Consider the following 25389-nt stretch of genomic DNA (forward strand, 5'->3'; position numbering starts at 1 on the left):
CGCCTTCACCGGCATGCCGCAGGGCGTCGCCGTCAGACGCACACCCGCTCAGCGGAATTCGTGCCGCTTCACATCCATGATCCGGGCAACGCTCATCTTCACTCGACTTCCTGTCGACCACGCCTTCACCGGCATGCCGCAGGGCGTCGCCGTCAGACGCACACCCGCTCAGCGGAATTCGTGCCGCTCCACATCCATGATCCGGGCAACGCTCATCTTCACTCGACTTCCTGTCGACCACGCCTTCACCGGCATGCCGCAGGGCGTCGCCGTCAGACGCACACCCGCTCAGCGGAATTCGTGCCGCTCCACATCCATGATCCGGGCAACGCTCATCTTCACTCGACTTCCTGTCGACCACGCCTTCACCGGCATGCCGCAGGGCGTCGCCGTCAGACGCACACCCGCTCAGCGGAATTCGTGCCGCTCCACATCCATGATCCGGGCAACGCTCATCTTCACTCGACTTCCTGTCGACCACGCCTTCACCGGAATGCCGCAGGGCGTCGCCCTCAGACGCACACCCGCTCAGCGGAATTCGTGCCGCTCCACATCCTTCAACAGCCGGGCAACGTCCATTGCACTCGACTTCATGCCGACCTTGGCTTCACTTGAATACAGCAGGGCGTCGCCCTCAGACGCACACCCGCTCAGCGGAATTCGGGCCGCTCCACATCCTTCAACAGCCGGGCAACGTCCATTGCACTCGACTTCATGCCGACCTTGGCTTCACTTGAATACAGCAGGGCGTCGCCATCAGACGCACACCCGCTCAGCAGAAATAGTATCGCCCCACATCCTTCATCCGGGCAACGTCCATGGCTCATCGGCTTCATGCCGACCACGCCTTCACTTGAATACAACAGGGCGTCGCCCTCAGACGCACACCCGCTCAGCGGAATTAGTGCCGCCCCACATCCTTCAACAGCCGGGCAACGTCCATCTTCACTCGACTTCATGCCGACCTTGGCTTCACTTGAATACAGCAGGGCGTCGCCCTCAGACGCACGTACGCTCAGCGGAATTAGTGCCGCCCCACATCCTTCATCCGGGCAACGTCCATGGCTCATCGGCTTCATGCCGACCACGCCTTCACTTGAATACAACAGGGCGTCGCCCTCAGACGCACACCCGCTCAGCGGAATTCGTGCCGCTCCACATCCATGATCCGGGCAACGCTCATCTTCACTCGACTTCCTGTCGACCACGCCTTCACCGGCATGCCGCAGGGCGTCGCCGTCAGACGCACGCCCGCTCAGCAGAATTAGTATCGCTCCACATCCTTGATCCGGGCAACGCCCATGGCTCCTCGACTTCCTGTCGACCACGCCTTCACCGGCATGCCGCAGGGCGTCGCCGTCAGACGCACACCCGCTCAGCGGAATTCGTGCCGCTCCACATCCATGATCCGGGCAACGCTCATCTTCACTCGACTTCCTGTCGACCACGCCTTCACCGGTATGCCGCAGGGCGTCGCCCTCAGACGCACACCCGCTCAGCGGAATTCGTGCCGCTCCACATCCTTCAACAGCCGGGCAACGTCCATTGCACTCGACTTCATGCCGACCTTGGCTTCACTTGAATACAGCAGGGCGTCGCCCTCAGACGCACACCCGCTCAGCGGAATTCGGGCCGCTCCACATCCTTCAACAGCCGGGCAACGTCCATTGCACTCGACTTCATGCCGACCTTGGCTTCACTTGAATACGGCAGGGCGTCGCCATCAGACGCACACCCGCTCAGCAGAAATAGTATCGCCCCACATCCTTCATCCGGGCAACGTCCATGGCTCATCGGCTTCATGCCGACCACGCCTTCACTTGAATACAACAGGGCGTCGCCCTCAGACGCACACCCGCTCAGCGGAATTCGTGCCGCTCCACATCCTTCAACAGCCGGGCAACGTCCATTGCACTCGACTTCATGCCGACCTTGGCTTCACTTGAATACAGCAGGGCGTCGCCATCAGACGCACACCCGCTCAGCAGAAATAGTATCGCCCCACATCCTTCATCCGGGCAACGTCCATGGCTCATCGGCTTCATGCCGACCACGCCTTCACTTGAATACAACAGGGCGTCGCCCTCAGACGCACACCCGCTCAGCGGAATTCGTGCCGCTCCACATCCTTCAACAGCCGGGCAACGTCCATTGCACTCGACTTCATGCCGACCTTGGCTTCACTTGAATACAGCAGGGCCTCCCCATCAGACGCACACCCGCTCAGCAGAAATAGTATCGCCCCACATCCTTCATCCGGGCAACGTCCATGGCTCATCGGCTTCATGCCGACCACGCCTTCACTTGAATACAACAGGGCGTCGCCCTCAGACGCACACCCGCTCAGCGGAATTCGTGCCGCTCCACATCCTTCAACAGCCGGGCAACGTCCATTGCACTCGACTTCATGCCGACCTTGGCTTCACTTGAATACAGCAGGGCGTCGCCATCAGACGCACACCCGCTCAGCGGAATTAGTATCGCCCCACATCCTTCAACAGCCGGGCAACGTCCATCTTCACTTCACTTCATGCCGACCACGCCTTCACTTGAATACAACAGGGCGTCGCCCTCAGACGCACACCCGCTCAGCGGAATTCGTGCCGCTCCACATCCATGATCCGGGCAACGCTCATCTTCACTCGACTTCCTGTCGACCACGCCTTCACCGGCATGCCGCAGGGCGTCGCCGTCAGACGCACACCCGCTCAGCGGAATTCGTGCCGCTCCACATCCATGATCCGGGCAACGCTCATCTTCACTCGACTTCCTGTCGACCACGCCTTCACCGGCATGCCGCAGGGCGTCGCCGTCAGACGCACACCCGCTCAGCGGAATTCGTGCCGCTCCACATCCTTGATCCGGGCAACGCTCATCTTCACTCGACTTCCTGTCGACCACGCCTTCACCGGCATGCCGCAGGGCGTCGCCCTCAGACGCACACCCGCTCAGCGGAATTCGTGCCGCTCCACATCCTACAACAGCCGGGCAACGTCCATCTTCACTTCACTTCATGCCGACCACGCCTTCACTTGAATACAACAGGGCGTCGCCCTCAGACGCACACCCGCTCAGCGGAATTCGTGCCGCTCCACATCCATGATCCGGGCAACGCTCATCTTCACTCGACTTCCTGTCGACCACGCCTTCACCGGCATGCCGCAGGGCGTCGCCGTCAGACGCACACCCGCTCAGCGGAATTCGTGCCGCTCCACATCCATGATCCGGGCAACGCCCATGGCTCCTCGACTTCCTGTCGACCACGCCTTCACCGGCATGCCGCAGGGCGTCGCCGTCAGACGCACACCCGCTCAGCGGAATTCGTGCCGCTCCACATCCTTGATCCGGGCAACGCTCATCTTCACTCGACTTCCTGTCGACCACGCCTTCACCGGCATGCCGCAGGGCGTCGCCCTCAGACGCACACCCGCTCAGCGGAATTCGTGCCGCTCCACATCCTACAACAGCCGGGCAACGTCCATTGCACTCGACTTCATGCCGACCTTGGCTTCACTTGAATACAGCAGGGCGTCGCCCTCAGACGCACGTACGCTCAGCGGAATTAGTGCCGCCCCACATCCTTCAACAGCCGGGCAACGTCCATCTTCACTCGACTTCATGCCGACCTTGGCTTCACTTGAATACAGCAGGGCGTCGCCATCAGACGCACGTACGCTCAGCGGAATTAGTGCCGCCCCACATCCTTCAACAGCTGGGCAACGTCCATCTTCACTTCACTTCATGCCGACCTTGGCTTCACTTGAATACAGCAGGGCGTCGCCATCAGACGCACACCCGCTCAGCAGAAATAGTATCGCCCCACATCCTTCATCCGGGCAACGTCCATGGCTCCTCCGCTTCATGCCGACCACGCCTTCACTTGAATACAGCAGGGCGTCGCCCTCAGACGCACGTACGCTCAGCGGAATTAGTGCCGCCCCACATCCTTCAACAGCCGGGCAACGTCCATCTTCACTCGACTTCATGCCGACCTTGGCTTCACTTGAATACAGCAGGGCGTCGCCCTCAGACGCACGTACGCTCAGCGGAATTAGTGCCGCCCCACATCCTTCAACAGCCGGGCAACGTCCATCTTCACTTCACTTCATGCCGACCTTGGCTTCACTTGAATACAGCAGGGCGTCGCCATCAGACGCACACCCGCTCAGCAGAAATAGTATCGCCCCACATCCTTCATCCGGGCAACGTCCATGGCTCATCGGCTTCATGCCGACCACGCCTTCACTTGAATACAACAGGGCGTCGCCCTCAGACGCACACCCGCTCAGCGGAATTCGTGCCGCTCCACATCCATGATCCGGGCAACGCTCATCTTCACTCGACTTCCTGTCGACCACGCCTTCACCGGCATGCCGCAGGGCGTCGCCGTCAGACGCACGCCCGCTCAGCGGAATTAGTATCGCTCCGCATCCTTGATCCGGGCAACGCCCATGGCTCCTCGACTTCCTGTCGACCACGCCTTCACCGGCATGCCGCAGGGCGTCGCCGTCAGACGCACACCCGCTCAGCGGAATTCGTGCCGCTCCACATCCTTCAACAGCCGGGCAACGTCCATTGCACTCGACTTCATGCCGACCTTGGCTTCACTTGAATACAGCAGGGCGTCGCCCTCAGACGCACGTACGCTCAGCGGAATTAGTGCCGCCCCACATCCTTCAACAGCCGGGCAACGTCCATCTTCACTTCACTTCATGCCGACCTTGGCTTCACTTGAATACAGCAGGGCGTCGCCATCAGACGCACACCCGCTCAGCAGAAATAGTATCGCCCCACATCCTTCATCCGGGCAACGTCCATGGCTCATCGGCTTCATGCCGACCACGCCTTCACTTGAATACAACAGGGCGTCGCCCTCAGACGCACACCCGCTCAGCGGAATTCGTGCCGCTCCACATCCATGATCCGGGCAACGCTCATCTTCACTCGACTTCCTGTCGACCACGCCTTCACCGGCATGCCGCAGGGCGTCGCCGTCAGACGCCCGCCCGCTCAGCGGAATTAGTATCGCTCCACATCCTTGATCCGGGCAACGCCCATCTTCACTCGACTTCCTGTCGACCACGCCTTCACCGGCATGCCGCAGGGCGTCGCCGTCAGACGCACACCCGCTCAGCGGAATTCGTGCCGCTCCACATCCTTCAACAGCCGGGCAACGTCCATTGCACTCGACTTCATGCCGACCTTGGCTTCACTTGAATACAGCAGGGCGTCGCCCTCAGACGCACACCCGCTCAGCGGAATTCGGGCCGCTCCACATCCTTCAACAGCCGGGCAACGTCCATTGCACTCGACTTCATGCCGACCTTGGCTTCATTTGAATACAGCAGGGCGTCGCCCTCAGACGCACACCCGCTCAGCGGAATTCGTGCCGCTCCACATCCATGATCCGGGCAACGTCCATCTTCACTCGACTTCCTGTCGACCACGCCTTCACCGGCATGCCGCAGGGCGTCGCCCTCAGACGCACACCCGCTCAGCGGAATTCGTGCCGCTCCACATCCTTCAACAGCCGGGCAACGTCCATTGCACTCGACTTCATGCCGACCTTGGCTTCACTTGAATACAGCAGGGCGTCGCCCTCAGACGCACGTACGCTCAGCGGAATTAGTGCCGCCCCACATCCTTCAACAGCCGGGCAACGTCCATCTTCACTTCACTTCATGCCGACCTTGGCTTCACTTGAATACAGCAGGGCGTCGCCCTCAGACGCACACCCGCTCAGCAGAAATAGTATCGCCCCACATCCTTCATCCGGGCAACGTCCATGGCTCATCGGCTTCATGCCGACCACGCCTTCACTTGAATACAACAGGGCGTCGCCCTCAGACGCACACCCGCTCAGCGGAATTCGTGCCGCTCCACATCCATGATCCGGGCAACGTCCATCTTCACTCGACTTCCTGTCGACCACGCCTTCACCGGCATGCCGCAGGGCGTCGCCCTCAGACGCACACCCGCTCAGCGGAATTCGTGCCGCTCCACATCCTTCAACAGCCGGGCAACGTCCATTGCACTCGACTTCATGCCGACCTTGGCTTCACTTGAATACAGCAGGGCGTCGCCCTCAGACGCACGTACGCTCAGCGGAATTAGTGCCGCCCCACATCCTTCAACAGCCGGGCAACGTCCATCTTCACTCGACTTCATGCCGACCTTGGCTTCACTTGAATACAGCAGGGCGTCGCCCTCAGACGCACGTACGCTCAGCGGAATTAGTGCCGCCCCACATCCTTCAACAGCCGGGCAACGTCCATCTTCACTTCACTTCATGCCGACCTTGGCTTCACTTGAATACAGCAGGGCGTCGCCATCAGACGCACACCCGCTCAGCAGAAATAGTATCGCCCCACATCCTTCATCCGGGCAACGTCCATGGCTCATCGGCTTCATGCCGACCACGCCTTCACTTGAATACAACAGGGCGTCGCCCTCAGACGCACACCCGCTCAGCGGAATTCGTGCCGCTCCACATCCATGATCCGGGCAACGCTCATCTTCACTCGACTTCCTGTCGACCACGCCTTCACCGGCATGCCGCAGGGCGTCGCCGTCAGACGCACGCCCGCTCAGCGGAATTAGTATCGCTCCACATCCTTGATCCGGGCAACGCCCATGGCTCCTCGACTTCCTGTCGACCACGCCTTCACCGGCATGCCGCAGGGCGTCGCCGTCAGACGCACACCCGCTCAGCGGAATTCGTGCCGCTCCACATCCATGATCCGGGCAACGCTCATCTTCACTCGACTTCCTGTCGACCACGCCTTCACCGGCATGCCGCAGGGCGTCGCCCTCAGACGCACACCCGCTCAGCGGAATTCGTGCCGCTCCACATCCTTCAACAGCCGGGCAACGTCCATTGCACTCGACTTCATGCCGACCTTGGCTTCACTTGAATACAGCAGGGCGTCGCCCTCAGACGCACACCCGCTCAGCGGAATTCGGGCCGCTCCACATCCTTCAACAGCCGGGCAACGTCCATTGCACTCGACTTCATGCCGACCTTGGCTTCATTTGAATACAGCAGGGCGTCGCCCTCAGACGCACACCCGCTCAGCGGAATTCGTGCCGCTCCACATCCATGATCCGGGCAACGTCCATCTTCACTCGACTTCCTGTCGACCACGCCTTCACCGGCATGCCGCAGGGCGTCGCCCTCAGACGCACACCCGCTCAGCGGAATTCGTGCCGCTCCACATCCTTCAACAGCCGGGCAACGTCCATTGCACTCGACTTCATGCCGACCTTGGCTTCACTTGAATACAGCAGGGCGTCGCCCTCAGACGCACGTACGCTCAGCGGAATTAGTGCCGCCCCACATCCTTCAACAGCCGGGCAACGTCCATCTTCACTTCACTTCATGCCGACCTTGGCTTCACTTGAATACAGCAGGGCGTCGCCCTCAGACGCACACCCGCTCAGCAGAAATAGTATCGCCCCACATCCTTCATCCGGGCAACGTCCATGGCTCATCGGCTTCATGCCGACCACGCCTTCACTTGAATACAACAGGGCGTCGCCCTCAGACGCACACCCGCTCAGCGGAATTCGTGCCGCTCCACATCCATGATCCGGGCAACGTCCATCTTCACTCGACTTCCTGTCGACCACGCCTTCACCGGCATGCCGCAGGGCGTCGCCCTCAGACGCACACCCGCTCAGCGGAATTCGTGCCGCTCCACATCCTTCAACAGCCGGGCAACGTCCATTGCACTCGACTTCATGCCGACCTTGGCTTCACTTGAATACAGCAGGGCGTCGCCCTCAGACGCACGTACGCTCAGCGGAATTAGTGCCGCCCCACATCCTTCAACAGCCGGGCAACGTCCATCTTCACTTGACTTCATGCCGACCTTGGCTTCACTTGAATACAGCAGGGCGTCGCCATCAGACGCACACCCGCTCAGCAGAAATAGTATCGCCCCACATCCTTCATCCGGGCAACGTCCATGGCTCATCGGCTTCATGCCGACCACGCCTTCACTTGAATACAACAGGGCGTCGCCCTCAGACGCACACCCGCTCAGCGGAATTCGTGCCGCTCCACATCCATGATCCGGGCAACGCTCATCTTCACTCGACTTCCTGTCGACCACGCCTTCACCGGCATGCCGCAGGGCGTCGCCGTCAGACGCACGCCCGCTCAGCGGAATTAGTATCGCTCCACATCCTTGATCCGGGCAACGCCCATGGCTCCTCGACTTCCTGTCGACCACGCCTTCACCGGCATGCCGCAGGGCGTCGCCCTCAGACGCACACCCGCTCAGCGGAATTCGTGCAGCTCCACATCCATGATCCGGGCAACGTCCATCTTCACTCGACTTCCTGTCGACCACGCCTTCACCGGCATGCCGCAGGGCGTCGCCCTCAGACGCACACCCGCTCAGCGGAATTCGTGCCGCTCCACATCCTTCAACAGCCGGGCAACGTCCATTGCACTCGACTTCATGCCGACCTTGGCTTCACTTGAATACAGCAGGGCGTCGCCCTCAGACGCACGTACGCTCAGCGGAATTAGTGCCGCCCCACATCCTTCAACAGCCGGGCAACGTCCATCTTCACTTCACTTCATGCCGACCTTGGCTTCACTTGAATACAGCAGGGCGTCGCCATCAGACGCACACCCGCTCAGCAGAAATAGTATCGCCCCACATCCTTCATCCGGGCAACGTCCATGGCTCATCGGCTTCATGCCGACCACGCCTTCACTTGAATACAACAGGGCGTCGCCCTCAGACGCACACCCGCTCAGCGGAATTCGTGCCGCTCCACATCCATGATCCGGGCAACGCTCATCTTCACTCGACTTCCTGTCGACCACGCCTTCACCGGCATGCCGCAGGGCGTCGCCGTCAGACGCACGCCCGCTCAGCGGAATTAGTATCGCTCCACATCCTTGATCCGGGCAACGCCCATGGCTCCTCGACTTCCTGTCGACCACGCCTTCACCGGCATGCCGCAGGGCGTCGCCCTCAGACGCACACCCGCTCAGCGGAATTCGTGCAGCTCCACATCCATGATCCGGGCAACGCTCATCTTCACTCGACTTCCTGTCGACCACACCTTCACCGGCATGCCGCAGGGCGTCGCCCTCAGACGCACACCCGCTCAGCAGAAATAGTATCGCCCCACATCCTTGATCCGGGCAACGTCCATGGCTCATCGGCTTCATGCCGACCACGCCTTCACTTGAATACAACAGGGCGTCGCCCTCAGACGCACACCCGCTCAGCAGAAATAGTATCGCCCCACATCCTTGATCCGGGCAACGTCCATGGCTCATCGGCTTCATGCCGACCACGCCTTCACTTGAATACAACAGGGCGTCGCCCTCAGACGCACACCCGCTCAGCGGAATTCGTGCCGCTCCACATCCATGATCCGGGCAACGCTCATCTTCACTCGACTTCCTGTCGACCACGCCTTCACCGGAATGCCGCAGGGCGTCGCCCTCAGACGCACACCCGCTCAGCGGAATTCGTGCCGCTCCACATCCTTCAACAGCCGGGCAACGTCCATTGCACTCGACTTCATGCCGACCTTGGCTTCACTTGAATACAACAGGGCGTCGCCCTCAGACGCACACCCGCTCAGCGGAATTAGTGCCGCTCCACATCCTTCAACAGCCGGGCAACGTCCATTGCACTCGACTTCATGCCGACCTTGGCTTCACTTGAATACAGCAGGGCGTCGCCATCAGACGCACACCCGATCAGCAGAAATAGTATCGCCCCACATCCTTCATCCGGGCAACGTCCATGGCTCATCGGCTTCATGCCGACCACGCCTTCACTTGAATACAACAGGGCGTCGCCCTCAGACGCACACCCGCTCAGCGGAATTCGTGCCGCTCCACATCCATGATCCGGGCAACGCTCATCTTCACTCGACTTCCTGTCGACCACACCTTCACCGGCATGCCGCAGGGCGTCGCCCTCAGACGCACACCCGCTCAGCAGAAATAGTATCGCCCCACATCCTTGATCCGGGCAACGTCCATGGCTCATCGGCTTCATGCCGACCACGCCTTCACTTGAATACAACAGGGCGTCGCCCTCAGACGCACACCCGCTCAGCGGAATTCGTGCCGCTCCACATCCATGATCCGGGCAACGCTCATCTTCACTCGACTTTCTGTCGACCACGCCTTCACCGGCATGCCGCAGGGCGTCGCCGTCAGACGCACGCCCGCTCAGCGGAATTCGTGCCGCTCCACATCCTTCAACAGCCGGGCAACGTCCATTGCACTCGACTTCATGCCGACCTTGGCTTCACTTGAATACAACAGGGCGTCGCCCTCAGACGCACACCCGCTCAGCGGAATTAGTGCCGCTCCACATCCTTCAACAGCCGGGCAACGTCCATTGCACTCGACTTCATGCCGACCTTGGCTTCACTTGAATACAGCAGGGCGTCGCCATCAGACGCACACCCGATCAGCAGAAATAGTATCGCCCCACATCCTTCATCCGGGCAACGTCCATGGCTCATCGGCTTCATGCCGACCACGCCTTCACTTGAATACAACAGGGCGTCGCCCTCAGACGCACACCCGCTCAGCGGAATTCGTGCCGCTCCACATCCATGATCCGGGCAACGCTCATCTTCACTCGACTTCCTGTCGACCACACCTTCACCGGCATGCCGCAGGGCGTCGCCGTCAGACGCACACCCGCTCAGCAGAAATAGTATCGCCCCACATCCTTGATCCGGGCAACGTCCATGGCTCATCGGCTTCATGCCGACCACGCCTTCACTTGAATACAACAGGGCGTCGCCCTCAGACGCACACCCGCTCAGCGGAATTCGTGCCGCTCCACATCCATGATCCGGGCAACGCTCATCTTCACTCGACTTTCTGTCGACCACGCCTTCACCGGCATGCCGCAGGGCGTCGCCGTCAGACGCACACCCGCTCAGCAGAAATAGTATCGCTCCACATCCTTAATCCCGGCAACGCCCATGGCTCCTCGGCTTCATGCCGACCTTGGCATCACTTGAATACAGCAGGGCGTCGCCCTCAGACGCACACCCGCTCAGCGTAATTCGTGCCGCTCCACATCCTTCAACAGCCGGGCAACATCCATTGCACTCGACTTCATGCCGACCTTGGCTTCACTTGAATACAGCAGGGCGTCGCCATCAGACGCACACCCGCTCAGCAGAAATAGTATCGCCCCATATCCTTCATCCGGGCAACGTCCATGGCTCATCGGCTTCATGCCGACCACGCCTTCACTTGAATACAACAGGGCGTCGCCCTCAGACGCACACCCGCTCAGCGGAATTCGTGCCGCTCCACATCCATGATCCGGGCAACGCTCATCTTCACTCGACTTCCTGTCGACCACGCCTTCACCGGCATGCCGCAGGGCGTCGCCGTCAGACGCACACCCGCTCAGCGGAATTCGGGCCGCTCCACATCCTTCAACAGCCGGGCAACGTCCATTGCACTCGACTTCATGCCGACCTTGGCTTCACTTGAATACAGCAGGGCGTCGCCATCAGACGCACACCCGCTCAGCAGAAATAGTATCGCCCCACATCCTTCATCCGGGCAACGTCCATGGCTCATCGGCTTCATGCCGACCACGCCTTCACTTGAATACAGCAGGGCGTCGCCCTCAGACGCACACCCGCTCAGCGGAATTAGTGCCGCCCCACATCCATGATCCGGGCAACGTCCATGGCTCATCGGCTTCATGCCGACCACGCCTTCACTTGAATACAACAGGGCGTCGCCCTCAGACGCACACCCGCTCAGCGGAATTCGTGCCGCTCCACATCCATGATCCGGGCAACGCTCATCTTCACTCGACTTCCTGTCGACCACGCCTTAACCGGAATGCCGCAGGGCGTCGCCCTCAGACGCACACCCGCTCAGCGGAATTCGTGCCGCTCCACATCCTTCAACAGCCGGGCAACGTCCATTGCACTCGACTTCATGCCGACCTTGGCTTCACTTGAATACAGCAGGGCGTCGCCCTCAGACGCACGTACGCTCAGCGGAATTAGTGCCGCCCCACATCCTTCAACAGCCGGGCAACGTCCATCTTCACTCGACTTCATGCCGACCTTGGCTTCACTTGAATACAGCAGGGCGTCGCCATCAGACGCACACCCGCTCAGCAGAAATAGTATCGCCCCACATCCTTCATCCGGGCAACGTCCATGGCTCATCGGCTTCATGCCGACCACGCCTTCACTTGAATACAGCAGGGCGTCGCCGTCAGACGCACGCCCGCTCAGCGGAATTAGTATCGCTCCACATCCTTGATCCGGGCAACGCCCATGGCTCCTCGGCTTCATGCCGACCACGCCTTCACTTGAATACAACAGGGCGTCGCCCTCAGACGCACACCCGCTCAGCGGAATTCGTGCCGCTCCACATCCATGATCCGGGCAACGCTCATCTTCACTCGACTTCCTGTCGACCACGCCTTCACCGGCATGCCGCAGGGCGTCGCCGTCAGACGCACACCCGTTCAGTGGTATTCGTGCCGCTCCACCTGCCGTCCGCGAGCCACGCTCGGAACGCCCGTTCTCGATACACGCAGTGTCCACCAACTCGGATACTCCGATGTCCAGCATATTGACCGACTCGGTCCAGTGCTCGCGCCAAAAGCGCTTCTGCTTCCTAGCAGAGGTGGGTTCATGACTCGCCAACGCTCCGCCAGGAGAGAAGTGCGTAGCACCAAGGGTGTTCGACCTCCAATCGATCCAAGGCTCGTGGCATTCCAGCCACACCATACCAAGAATGAGATCATATCTCGAATCGAGGTCTAAGACCAGACAGCGTTCCACGCTATCAAAATCAAAAAAACTTCATGCCCAGGTCCACAGGGACCTTAGGCACCGTGACACGAGTGCCCGTCGCGAGACGAACAGTGACGATGTCACTTCCGCGCGCTATCAGGGCCTCAGCATAAATCTGACTTCCGTCCATCGTAGAACGCCGGGCGTAAGTACCCGACGCTCCCGAATTGATCAAAATCGTTCATGGCTTCGTGAAGCCCTTCACCCAAGCTTGGACGACTAGCAAGCCCGGCTTGCATACACGTTCCGTGTTGGAGAGTACAGCTCTCTTCGGGGCTAAGTCCTGTCGACCTCCACCTCACCGAAGCTCAATAGAACTTAGTTCTTCCCCAGTAGGCCGCCCCGCGCCTACTGGGACTTCTCGTTTCCCCGAGACGAACCAGAGCCCTGGCTTGAACTCGAAGAGCGGCTTGACGAAGCCTGGCGCTGATGGCGCAGCGGACACCCAGCATGAAGGTGACGGGTGTCACCACAGATGAAGCATCTGCGGATACTGCGACGCTGCTCCGCAGCACGAAGCTCATCTTCTTCGTCTTCAGTATAGCTGAGGTCCATGGGTTCGGACCATTCGACGCGCTAGCGTAAGACGCATTCCACCCAAGTCTCGACGACATAAAGTTGTGTTCCACATTCAATGCGACGCTCACAGGCTCTTCAAAAGAGCTCGGGTGGGTTCGGAACACCTCCGTCCTGGCAACGCCAGTGCGAAGGCCCTCCATGAACACCGTGACGGTGACTGCTTCCGGCAACGGGTCAGCAGACATCCCTGCAATGAGAGTTCTCAGCTCTTGGACATAGTCCACCAACTCCTTCTTGCTCTGACGAGTAGCCAGGAAGCGTGAGCGCACGCGATACGCCTCGTTAGGCGGAGCGAACACTCGGAGCAATTGCTGTTTCAGCTGGTCCCACGTCGGGAAGGCCACCTCGACCGACGTCCCGGACGTTAGTGCCCACTCTCTCGCTCGCCCACCGAGCTTCGAGATAGCTAGTGCCACGCGCTGTGATTCCATCCGGAGTAGAGCTGAGCTCATAGCCATCTCAACCTCACGGGTCCAAAGCATCAAGCTTACACCCTCCTTGCCTTCGAAGGTCTTCACGCTCAACATGAGCGGCTTGGGTCTTGTTCCCGCGTCGGACGACGAAGGGGGCGCTTGGGGCGCCGCGGCAGTCGCCATCCTCTGCTGGAGGTGCTCTAGTTGAGCATTCTCGTAGCTTGAAAACGCCTCGAGACGCGCGTTCACCGCGTCGGGGCCTTGCTGCGCAAGTTGCGTCACGCCCTCCGGGCCCAGCAAGGGCATAAGCTTTTTAAGCGCATCCTGCTGGTTCGGGGGCAAGTGAGCGAACTGCTCCATTCTCCACAGAGGGTCAGTCTATACAGACTCAGGTGTCGGATTGACTATAAGTGCTACCAAGTGCAGCGGGGCTGCCGTAGCTTTAGCGTCAGAGGAAAACGTAACAGACTCACATAGTCTCAGCTTAAGATAGCCCGTTCTAATACCAGAACGTACGCGTCCGTACATCTTACGGACTATAAGAGTCAACCCTTAACTCTTAAGTGTGTAAATCTCAAACTGAATGTATTTCTCTTTGGCGCGGCCAAGCCGCCTACGGTGTAAATGTATCCGGTTCACTAGCCATATAATGCATAATCAGTGGCTCTGAAGCCATGTACTGTTCTCCTACTGATTTAGGTTATACAGTGTGTACCCACTCCGTAACCTTTCAGGTAACTCTCGTGTAACCCCGTTACAATGTGGGCGCGCCGCGATGCGACGCCCGGGTATACTGATACCAAGATAACCCGAACACGTATGAAGAAATGAGCAGAGGGGACTGCGTGAAGATCCAGCGGCCCTCAAGGTAACAAGACCATATGAAGAGGAAGAGAAGTATACAACGAAGAAGAGAGAGAGATACAAAGAGAAAGAGAGAGAAGAGGTTAAAGATCAACATAGTTTGTTTTGCGTTCAAATGCACAAGTGCCTGGTTCGTAATTCGCCTATGGACAGCCGTCGCCCACGGGAGAGTGTATTGTGTAGGAGCCCACGAGAGGGTGTACCATTCGGAGCCCCGCTGCGAGCGTTGAGTAACGCCTGGTCCAAGGCCCCCGAAAACTTCTTACTACACCTTCAACCCAAGCCAGGTACCCAAAAGTATTGTCCATTCGGGTTGGTACACCTGTTTCATTTCCCAGTTGTGGCGTGCACTCTCAGTGTGGGCTTGCATTTGATATTCCCTGTGTTTTAGGAGGTTGTGGCAATCGCCCCCTAGGACCCGATTTTAGATTGCATGTGGTAGGAAGGTACCTGTATTGATCTCCTGACATTCAGGAGTGGTGCGCGTGGGACATCCCAAATTTACCTGTATTCGGGGTGCAACCGAAATTGACAGGCTATATATTGGGAGTACAGACTCTGTATTGATATTGGTTATTTTGGAGAAGGTATTTGCTCGTGATCTCACTCCCATTCAGGACCCCCGGAACGAGTAGCGCCCCCAAGTTTTCTATATTCCTGTATCTTTGATCAATTGCAATTCCCAAGTTTGAAACTCGGTCCGCCAAAGGTAAACGACACCTATAGGGATCGCACAAGGTCACATGTCAACCGGAACTTATATTCATTGTAAGTTTTGGGTTTTCGTAAGCTAAACCCTCCCGGGTCTAAGCCTACCGGACGTACGCTATACACCCTGGACGATAAAGGCGTTCGCCCGCCTCGCCTCACAGATCTCGACCAGAGACAATGGTCTCGGGCAGACCGTGGTGTCAGAAGACACAGTTCATGAACAGGTAAAAGACCTTGTCGCCAGTGACGGTGTCACGATCTAGAGCAAAATGTACCATCTTGCTCCGATGGCACACAAAGACAACAACACCGGTGTTGCCACGGTCATCGGCCGGAAGTGCGAAGACAAAGTCAAGACTCATCGACTTCCAGCAGTCCGCTGGAGCCGGTAGGCTCTGCAATTGTCCCGAGGTGTATCTGTTGGGTCTGAGGTCACTTGGGTCGCAATCGAGGGGAGTGTCATTTGTGTGACGATCCCTGATGTGACGGGGCACACAGCACTTCTGGCAGATGAAGCAGAAGTATACAAACCCCAATTGAACTTGAACTGCCGTTGATGTGTTCCTCGTCGAGGGGGACGGTTTACTTGCAACAGTGGTAGATCTAAGACTGAGTGTATTTATAGGTTGGTACAGATCTCGCCTGCATACAAATTCTAAGTTCCCTATAGTTTGTATCATACAAAAGGTATCTGTTGACTCTAAGGCCACTTGGGTCACTATCCAGGGGGGTGACCTTTGGCGTAGCCATCCCCGAATAGTGACAGGGTCACTATTCCGTGTAACCCCATTTTGCTATCCCATTAGATTAATCTTATCGACTAATCAAACCAATTACGCCGGCGACTCATATTTCACTCGCAAAGTCGAAATCCATCACTGACAGCTCGAGCTCTAGCGCCTCGGCGCTTTGCTCTCACCGAGCAACTGGCACATCGCCGAGCAAGTCGCAGGGTCTCCGCGCCGACCGGAAGCATGCCTCCAAAGCGTAGTGCGTGTGATGCGATAGCGCCTTCGAGACTACGGGTAATAGGGCCGAAGATCAGGGCGACCAAGGCCAAGGACTAGTCGTCCGCGCTGAAGGAGGCCACGGAGACGGCTGAGGGGGCGGTGCGCTTTCGTAGCAGGACCAGTCGTCCGCGCTGAAGCAGGTCACGGAGACGGCTGAGGGGGCGGTGCACTTTCATAGCAGCACGCCGTAGGGTGGGCGTCAGGACCGAACACAGAGCAAGCCTTCTGATGCCACGCATGGCAAGGAGGGGAGTCCTCGGGACCGGCCGACGCGCAGGCCTCGCCTGAGAAGGCGGCAGAGGACGACGAGTTCAGCGCCGACGACGGCGACAAGCAGGCGGAGGCAGACGTCATCATGGCCGACCCGGAGGCCGTTGCCGCTTCGTCGCAAAGCGACGCGGTGGGCTCCAAGCCCAAAGCGGATCCGCCTGTCAAGGCCTGACGCTCGCGCAGGGCCGTAAGCGTGCCCAGGCTTCAATGGCCGCTGTCGCGGCAAAGCCCGTCGCTGCGACGGAGGCCGAGGAGGCCAGTGCGAGGAAGCGTTCCGCTTCCAGGTCGCCACACCGCGACGACTACCATGACCTGTTCGGTGACTCCAAGTCTGAGGAGGGTGCCATCCGCGAGTGTGGGGAGGTCTCCAACAACCTCGACGAGCAGCAGCAGCAATACTACGCTGCTGTCTCGGGCTCACATGCCAGGCAGTGGGCTGCCGCAACTGCCGTCGAGCCTTCTTCAGGCGGAGGTACCACGTATGCGCAGGGCTGCTTCCCACCCGAGTCTGGCACCGGAGCGCCAGCGCTTTTTGAGAAGCTCACGGCTTTGCGTGGCCTTATTAGGGGGTATACCTCAAGGGGTACCTATGAGTGAGCTCTCGTTGAGAAAGAGCCACTTTTTGTTGGCGGCGTTGAAGCCGCCAGGTGTGTGCTAGCACCACACAAGCTCATACTGAAGGAGTTGACCACGCTTCGTAAGAAGCCGGAGGACAAGGGTGGACTCCATCCTGTGCGGAGTTAGCCTGGGCCAAACCTGCTGAGACTATGATCTGGGGTGAAGTGGAAGCCCTCTTCTGGCGTTACGTCCAGCGCAAAGGGTATCACGACCAGGATTATCAAGATCTCCATGATGAACGCACTTTGTCCTCTATCCTGGACTTGCGCGAGCTGTGCTTTGCAATGATTTTGGCACACGAGGCGAGATTTGTTGTATTTATAGCGACAACCTGCTAGATTTACGATAAAGCGAGGTGTATAAATCGGTGGAGGCCTAAAATTACTCTAAAAGCGCCATAATTGCACGATTAAAAGTGCAATTGTGGCTGTGCAGCTGCAATTCTGTCGACATTTATCCACAAGCACCTAGACACACGGCAATTATGCGTGAGAGGATCGGGGTGCTGAGCATCATGCACAGTGGTGTACGGGGCCAAGCATGGCGTTGAAAGACTCCATCATGCCGAGATATATGTGGCGGTGGATTTATGCATAATTTTAGCAAATAATTTAGTAAGTATTGTATATTCTGCACACATATTTATCTGCACACATATTTATCTGCACACATATTTACATGTAAGAGCAGGCTTTGGCATATTTAGCTTCGGCAAAATATTGTGAAAACCGAACACTATGTCCTATTTTTTGCAAATCGATCGATTTGAGTGCTTATTAAGCAGCTGAGAGCTGGTTTTGTTATATATAAATAGGATGCTACTCCGATTTGGCGTTCCCCAGCGCTGTTCATATACCGCGCACTGCCGTCGATTCATAATCAAATCACGTCGAATGCCCATGTGACACTGGGCATTATGAGGGTAGCTCGTTTATATGAACGGTGCCCCATGTCAACGTGGACGGCAAACTAGACGCTGCCGTATACATGAAACACCCGATGGGTACATGCAATATGTGTCTGCGTCTGAACTATTCACGGGGCTGAAATTTGGCACGAGTGGCTGCTTATACGCTTGCTCTAGCCCGCTGCACGATGCAGTGCACCTCTGCGGCCATTTATATAGCTCAGGATGCTAGGCTCTCATTAGCATTTGATAGGGATTTGCGCATGGACGGTTTACGACCAACGCTACGATTTAGGCTTTGGCGTACCCCTTTTTATATGTTTTTTACCCCTCGTAATCATGCTAATCTGGCCTGGACATCTTTGCCGGTTTTCACAATAACTTCAAAGCCCGATACATCAGAGGTTTAAAACCTACCACCAAAGTTCATGTTAGGGTTTTGGCCAGTTTAGTAGAATTGGCCAGTTTGTAGTAGAGCCAGTTATATTTGCAGAAATAGTGAAATACGTGCTTTGATTGGCTATAAAACTCTTACGACGCACATCCATATGGTAATTCAATACAAAGACCAGTATTATCCTGGGAGGACAGCTAGAAGAGCTGTATGGAGAGCCTCACAGACATTAATTCGTCCAAACTAGGGCTACGCGAAGGCTGGGATACGAGGTTTTTGATAGCTTTCTATTATTATGAGCTTTTTTTTACGAACGACGGGCATCTCCTGCGCCTGCTTCGCAGCCGCAGCGTCTGCCTGCTAATTCAGCTCAAAACTGTAGATACACGATATGCCTTGGTGGTGCTTATACACAGTGATAAAACGAACCTTGCTCGGGATCTGTTTGTAGCTTGTAGAAAATGAAAATGTTTACCTTTGTATGCTTCTGCAGCAGCTCGTCCGCTTAAATCATTCGATATACAGGCGTCCCCGGCCTATTCGCCACAGTGGTAATTATGATGTTTGCGAATCAACAAGATTCACGCGGTCTGAACATAAATGAGTATGTACTGACTTACTACAAGCTTAGCTCAAGAATACGGTGGAGGTATTCCCGCAACGTGCCACTTGTCGCAGTAGGTCTCGCTGTACACTCATCTAAATCAATATGTTTGCAGAAGTAGTGCGCAAATCTTGAAAGCTTGTTGTACTTCCTGTGCGAGGTACACTAAAATATACAGTCGGGACTTGCCCGGGGGCGCCTGTATGTTACTGATTCATACAGGTTCAATCTGCCCACGCATATAAACCTTTTGGAGGGCCCAGTGCGGCACCGCGGCCATACCGGTGTAATGGGTTTTCTACCAGTTCAGCTTGCCCACGCCCAGTGCGGCACCGCTTCCATACCGGTGTAATGGGTTTTCTATCAGTTCAGCTTGCCCACGCATATAAACCTTTTGGAGGGCCCAGTGCGGCACCGGGGTCACACCGGTTTCAGGACAATGTACCAGAAAGGTGTCAAGAGGGGTCTCCTTTTGACTACGGATATAATCCTATTTGGTCTGCACTAACGTGTGCTTCCTATCCCAGTAAAAAGTTGCTCGTACCACAGAAAACATCCGACGACATCAGCGTTGTGACACACCATCGATACGTATATGAGAACGGAGGCTCTAAGAAACTAGACAACACAGGTTGCATGCTGGGACTGCATTGCTGCTTTATCTTTTGCTTGCTGTCATTTGCTACAAATATGCGGCACCAGCTCCAACTACAGAGGTTCATATTTCCTACTACAACCTCCACTCCCTATTTCCTACGTTCCTACCGACAGCTTACTAGCTTTATTCAGCAGTTTCAGACGCAGCTTTCCTCTTTCAGCTTCTTCGTTCAGCTTCAGGCACTACCACCAGAGCAGCTTCACGAACAGCGCTTCTTCTTCTTTAGACCGCCAGTGGAATCTGGCGCCTTCTGCGATCCGTTTCCCCCGTGAGCATGCGCCACGCAGCTCATAGTCGGCTGGAGACTCCTGCAGCTCCAGAGCCACTGCATTACTTTTCGGCACACTACATGGCGTCCCAGTTCTGCGGCGTAGATGACCAATTCGGCAAAGATTGGCGAAAGTCTTTTGATGGCTCTGTACAACGAAGATGTACACCCCTACTTGTTTGCGTATTTCATTCCTGGAGCCCCTGCTCAAGTTCTGGACAATAGCGCAGGTAATCTCGGATGGGTATTGTCGATGGGACACCTTGCTACATGCACTCCCTCGGATGGGATTCGATCTCTCACGCGAAAGCAGCAAATGCATCCATTCAGCATGCAACACAGAATCGCCGCACCATACCGAGCTCACCAGACTATATCAACGTCGTACTAACACATCGGGATGGATCTGACATCAGCGGCGAAAGATGGCAACCCGAAGTAAACTTCGACACGGAGATGATAGTCAATGCTGGCGGAGTCACTCACAAACGGAGGGTTATCGTCCCAATTGGATTTTGTCTGGTAAGGGAAGAGGTTTGTGTTGCCGCCAGCTATGACTTCTCGTCATGCCTGGTTAGCGTGGTTGCTGCAGTGCTCACGGCGTAAACCGCATAAAATAAAAACAGGGAAGAGATTTGTGTTGCGTGAAGTACGTGTGTACCATTGCCTGTTTCGGTGCCCCCTCCCTCAATTAGGGGAGGGGGGTCAGAATTGGCAAATGGTACAAAAAATATCGCCACTTGAGAGCCCCCGAAATGATTAAACCATTTCCAAAATATCACCCCGGTCAGATATGAAATGACCGATCATTTTTTGAATAGCTTATCTACATGTAGACATGCAAGGCTGCAGCTTGCTGCGCGCTCGGGCAGCAAGCTGCAGCCGATGGGCGCCTCTGCGACAGCAGCGCTGCGTAGAGGACGCACGTAGGAACGTAGGAGCGTTAGATGCCCGTTATCTGTCTGCTACGCATGGCCCAGAGGGCACAGCAGACCGCGGGGGCCAGGAAGGTGACATGGCCCGTTGTGGCGCTGCGTGGCAGCAGGCCATGGCGCCATGCAGCACCACACAACACGCGCGTGAGCTTGCGCTAGCTCCAGGCCGCGATGTGCGCGGCGCAGGAGCGTCCAGAAGAGCGCCGCCGCTGCCGCCGCCGGCTCGCTCAGCGCGCTGGTGCATGGCGACGTGCTCGGCATTTGATTAAATCGACGTGTATACATTTAGCAAGATTAACAGAGTGAAGGTCACCAGAAGTCGAAAAATGGTCAACCATTTCGGGAAATGTCTGACCATTTCAAAAATGGTTCAGCCAAACAGGTGAACCATTTCGCGAAATGGATATGTCGGCAGACCATATTTTTTATGGTGACCATTTCGGCCGAAAAATGTCGGCGAAAAAGCAAATTCTGACCCCCCCCTACTAGGATCGCAAATGCACCCGCGGAAAGCGGAGCGCTGGACATCTTTTGGCGGTCAAGGCGCCATGCTGTCGGCGTCGGGCACCGGCAGCGCTGCCGTGCGCGGTTGCATGGTAACGCTGGTTTGAGGCCGGAGCGCCACGTTGTTGGGGTTCGGCACGCGCCGACGCCCGGCCCAGTGGGACAGGGGGCGACCGAGCGGCTCACCTCGTGTGTGAGTCGGTGCGCCGTTCAAACAGCAAAAGAAAGCGGTGGTTCAGCGCTGCTTCCAGCAGGGTACGGTTCCCGAACCGCCGTCTTGTCCGGGCGCGACCAGCGCATTGGACCGAGGCACGCGCCGGCCGGCGTCACGCTGGACATTCTGCGCACGATCTTTCCGTAGAGCACGCCCGTGAAACGCGGTAATCGTTTTAATCGCATGGATTAGCGTAGATTAGCGCGCCTGAAAATGTACAGCTGAGCGCGAACACCATGAGGCGCAAGGTCCTATCCGCGCTGCGGGTGTACGCGCTCATTCCGCGATTCACCGGCAACGCGCCAGATCTCCGTCCAAGCCCCCAATCGGTCAAAGCGCGCAACCAACCATGCCGGCAGCTCAAACCTCGGCCGTCGCCTTGGCGCTGGGCGCCGCTGCACTTCTGTTGCCGACCGACGCGCTCACCGACCTCAAGACCGACTGGGACGCCTACGCCAGCGCGTTGGCCATTCCGGAGGTCATCGACCTGACCGCTGGCGGCGCCATCGACATGCAGATCGGCCGCTCGACGCACAACTGGACGGAGGACGGCTCCCTGTCGGGTGCCATCTACGGCTACGGGCTCAAGAACTCGACGCCGACGTTCCCGGGCCCCACCATCAAGGTCGCGAGGGGCGTCCCCATCAACATCACGTGGTATAACGAGCTTGAAGCGCCCCACCTGCTGCAGGAGAGCGTGCAGCTCACGCTCACGCAGCACGCCTCTGCGTGCTACCCGTACTGCGGCGTGCCGGTGGTGACCCACGTCCACGGCATGGAGTCGCCAGCGAGATACGACGGTCTCCCGTTCTTGTCGATCTACAAAAACCAGTCGCAGGAATTCCACTACCTCAACAACCAGTCTGCGTCCACCAAGACGTACCACGACCACTCGAACGGCCTGACCCGCCTCAACACGTGGGCCGGGCTCATGGGCGCCTACATCATCTCGGATGCGGAGCTGGAGGCCAAGCTCAACTTGGACATCGAGACCGACATCCCGCTGCTGCTGACCGACCGACTCATCAGCAACTCGGGCAAGATCATGTACTCGGACGACAACTGTAACGAGGGCGCGACCGTGTGGGTGCCCGAGTCCTTTGGCTCCGTGAACCTCGTTAACGGTGTCATCATGCCGTACGTTGAAGTGCCGCCCGCCCAGGTGCGCTTCCGCTTGGTGAACGTGGCCAACGCACGTCACTACAACTTGACCATGCCCTTCGCGGACAAGTGCCAGGTGATCGCCACGGACTCGGGTTTCGTCGGCGAGCCCAAGGCGCTCACCGAGGACCTCGTGATCTTCCCGTTCGAGCGCGTGGAGTTCGTGTGCGACTTTGGCAACGACAAGAACGGCACGACCTACGACCTCGAGGACAAGCAGACGTCCGACCAGGCCACGCCCTACGACAACCGTGTGATGCAGTTCCGCATCGTTGAGAGCCTCAAGACGGACACGATGGAGGTGCGTGAGATCCCGTCCTCCTTGACCCCGTACAAGTCGCTCAAGGCGCTCTACGAAGCTGGCGGCAAGGAACGCACTCTGATTCTGGGTGAGATGGAGACCGAGCTGCTGTGCCCCACCATGAGCATTCTGCTGTACCGCTCGCAGCAAGTGAACACCTCGGGGATCACCGGCAACCTGCACTGCACCAAGGGCACGGTCGAGAAGTGGAACTTCCAGAACCCGACCGATGACCCGCACCCGTTCCACTGGCACTTGATCAACGCGCAGTGCGGTGACACGGAGGAGACGGTGAACACGAACGAGCTCAAGGATGTGGTGGTCATTCCGAACGCCGGTGACCGAGCGTCGGACACGATCACCCAAGTCTGCTACGTGGCTTGCACGCCCGGCGACTACCTGCTGGAGGGAAGCACTCGCGGCGCCAAGGAGTTCAACTTCGACACAACCGACCCGTACGTGGCTCACTGCCACATCCTCGAGCACGAGGAGAACGCTATGATGAGCTGGTTCAACATCATGGACGTCGATGACGGATACGCCGACGACAACGGTATCACACCCGGAACACAGATCACCAATACGGTCATCGCTACAGCCATGTGCATGAGTGTGCTGGGTGGCCTCGCTACGACGCTGTCGGTGCTGGTGATTTCTGTGAAGCGTCTGAATTTCCTGGCGAGTCCGTTGGCGCTGTCTGTGGCTTTCGCATTGTCATCGGGCGTTATGCTCTTCATCGGTCTGGCGGATCTCTTCAGTGAGGCACTGACGTTCTACCGAGCCGCCTACACGACGGGCAACGTGGACCCCGAAGCTTACGAGAAGGGAGGCTCCGCAAGCACCGGTGTCTGTGACAACACGTGCAATGGTAACGCGTACATGACCACGGTGGCGGCGTTCTTCGGCGGTGTGTTGATCATTCTGCTGGTGGAATTCCTGGTGCACTCGATTTTCGGGAGGAAGAAGGCGGCTGGAGAGAAGTCGAACGCCCCTGTGAGCTCTGGTGATGTGGAGGAAGGCGACAAAGCTGGCTTTGTGTCTCCCATCACTGAAAGCCCTACCGGTGCCCAACACAACGAGCTTCACAGCCCAGCTACTGCTGAATCGTCCAACCTGCTTGAAGAGAATGCTGGCCAGAAGGAGGAGTTCCGTCGCGCCGGTGTCATGACGGGCATTGCTGTGGCCATCCACAACTTTCCCGAGGGTCTCGCGCTCTTCGTCTCGTCGCTTTCGGGACTTCGATCGGGTATCGTGCTGTCGATCGGCATCATCCTTCACAACTTCCCCGAAGGTGTGGCAGTTGCTGCGCCTGTGTACTACGCCACGGGCAGCAAGATTGAGGCTTTCAAGTGGACGGCTTTGAGTGGCATCGCCCAGCCTCTGGGAGCTGGTATCGGCTGGGCTGCTGTATCTGGCGGTATGAGCTACGGTCTCGAGGCATCGCTCTACGGCATCGTTGCTGGCATGCTGGTCTGCATCACGGTGAAGGAGCTTCTGCCGGGTGCCTACAAGTTCGACCCCAGCGGAAAGGCGTTCGTGGTGGCGTTCTTCGGCGGACTCGGAGTCATCGCGCTCAGTATCATGGCCTTGAAGTACGCAGGCTCTAGCTAACTCTGCGAGGTCGCGACTTCGATGATCCGGCAGGACGGCTTGGTCCGATTCAGAAACCTGTACATCTCGTCGCCGTTCGAGACTTAATCATAAAAGAAAGATGTCGTTTGTAAAGAAGGTATACCCTTGATCTGGTCTTGCTGTTTGAGTACGTAGTATTTGAAAGCAGTCTACAGCTACGCACACACGAAGTGTTAAGTTTGTCTGTCTGATTCTTCACTACTGTGGGATCGAACGTCGTGTGGGCGGCCAATTTAGAGGTCTTCCTCGTCGCAGCCAATCCAAGGTCACTGAACACCGAACCGGGTCTATCATAAACGCTATGAATATCATCCATGCGCAAGAAGACTGTTGAAAGTGTTTTCTCGCAAAACGCATTAGACAGCACACTCCCAAGGCAGTTTTTAGGTACGTCTCCCGTGGTGCGTCACATTGGCCGAAGGCACGCGCCTCTGCACGAAAATGGCGTCTATAATGCAGCAAGACCACTGCAGCCTTCCTGCTCAACCCAGTAACCACCTGCACGACTTGGA

General features: G+C 57.5%; 3 protein-coding genes across 3 annotated transcripts; all 3 read left to right on the forward strand.

Annotated features, from left to right (window-relative positions):
* Positions 1-7255: 7255 nt before the first annotated feature.
* PHYSODRAFT_484788 (hypothetical protein) lies at positions 7256-8798 on the forward strand (the record flags this gene model as incomplete). The annotated part of the gene is made up of 2 exons (XM_009520854.1): positions 7256-7478; positions 8560-8798. The coding sequence occupies 2 exons, from the start codon at positions 7256-7258 to the stop codon at positions 8796-8798; spliced, it is 462 nt and encodes a 153-aa protein (XP_009519149.1).
* Positions 8799-15688: 6890 nt separating this feature from the next.
* PHYSODRAFT_325038 (hypothetical protein) lies at positions 15689-17425 on the forward strand (the record flags this gene model as incomplete). The annotated part of the gene is made up of 6 exons (XM_009520855.1): positions 15689-15789; positions 16410-16470; positions 16525-16575; positions 16665-16811; positions 16865-17234; positions 17322-17425. The coding sequence occupies 6 exons, from the start codon at positions 15689-15691 to the stop codon at positions 17423-17425; spliced, it is 834 nt and encodes a 277-aa protein (XP_009519150.1).
* Positions 17426-22132: 4707 nt separating this feature from the next.
* On the forward strand, positions 22133-24856 carry PHYSODRAFT_344549 (hypothetical protein; the record flags this gene model as incomplete). Its single annotated transcript, XM_009520856.1, has 1 exon — positions 22133-24856. One exon carries the CDS (start codon positions 22133-22135, stop codon positions 24854-24856), a length of 2724 nt encoding a protein of 907 aa, XP_009519151.1.
* Between the last annotated feature and the right edge of the window lie 533 nt (positions 24857-25389).

This window comes from Phytophthora sojae, assembly GCF_000149755.1.
Source record: "Phytophthora sojae unplaced genomic scaffold PHYSOscaffold_2, whole genome shotgun sequence".
In the NCBI taxonomy this organism is placed as follows: domain Eukaryota; phylum Oomycota; class Peronosporomycetes; order Peronosporales; family Peronosporaceae; genus Phytophthora; species Phytophthora sojae.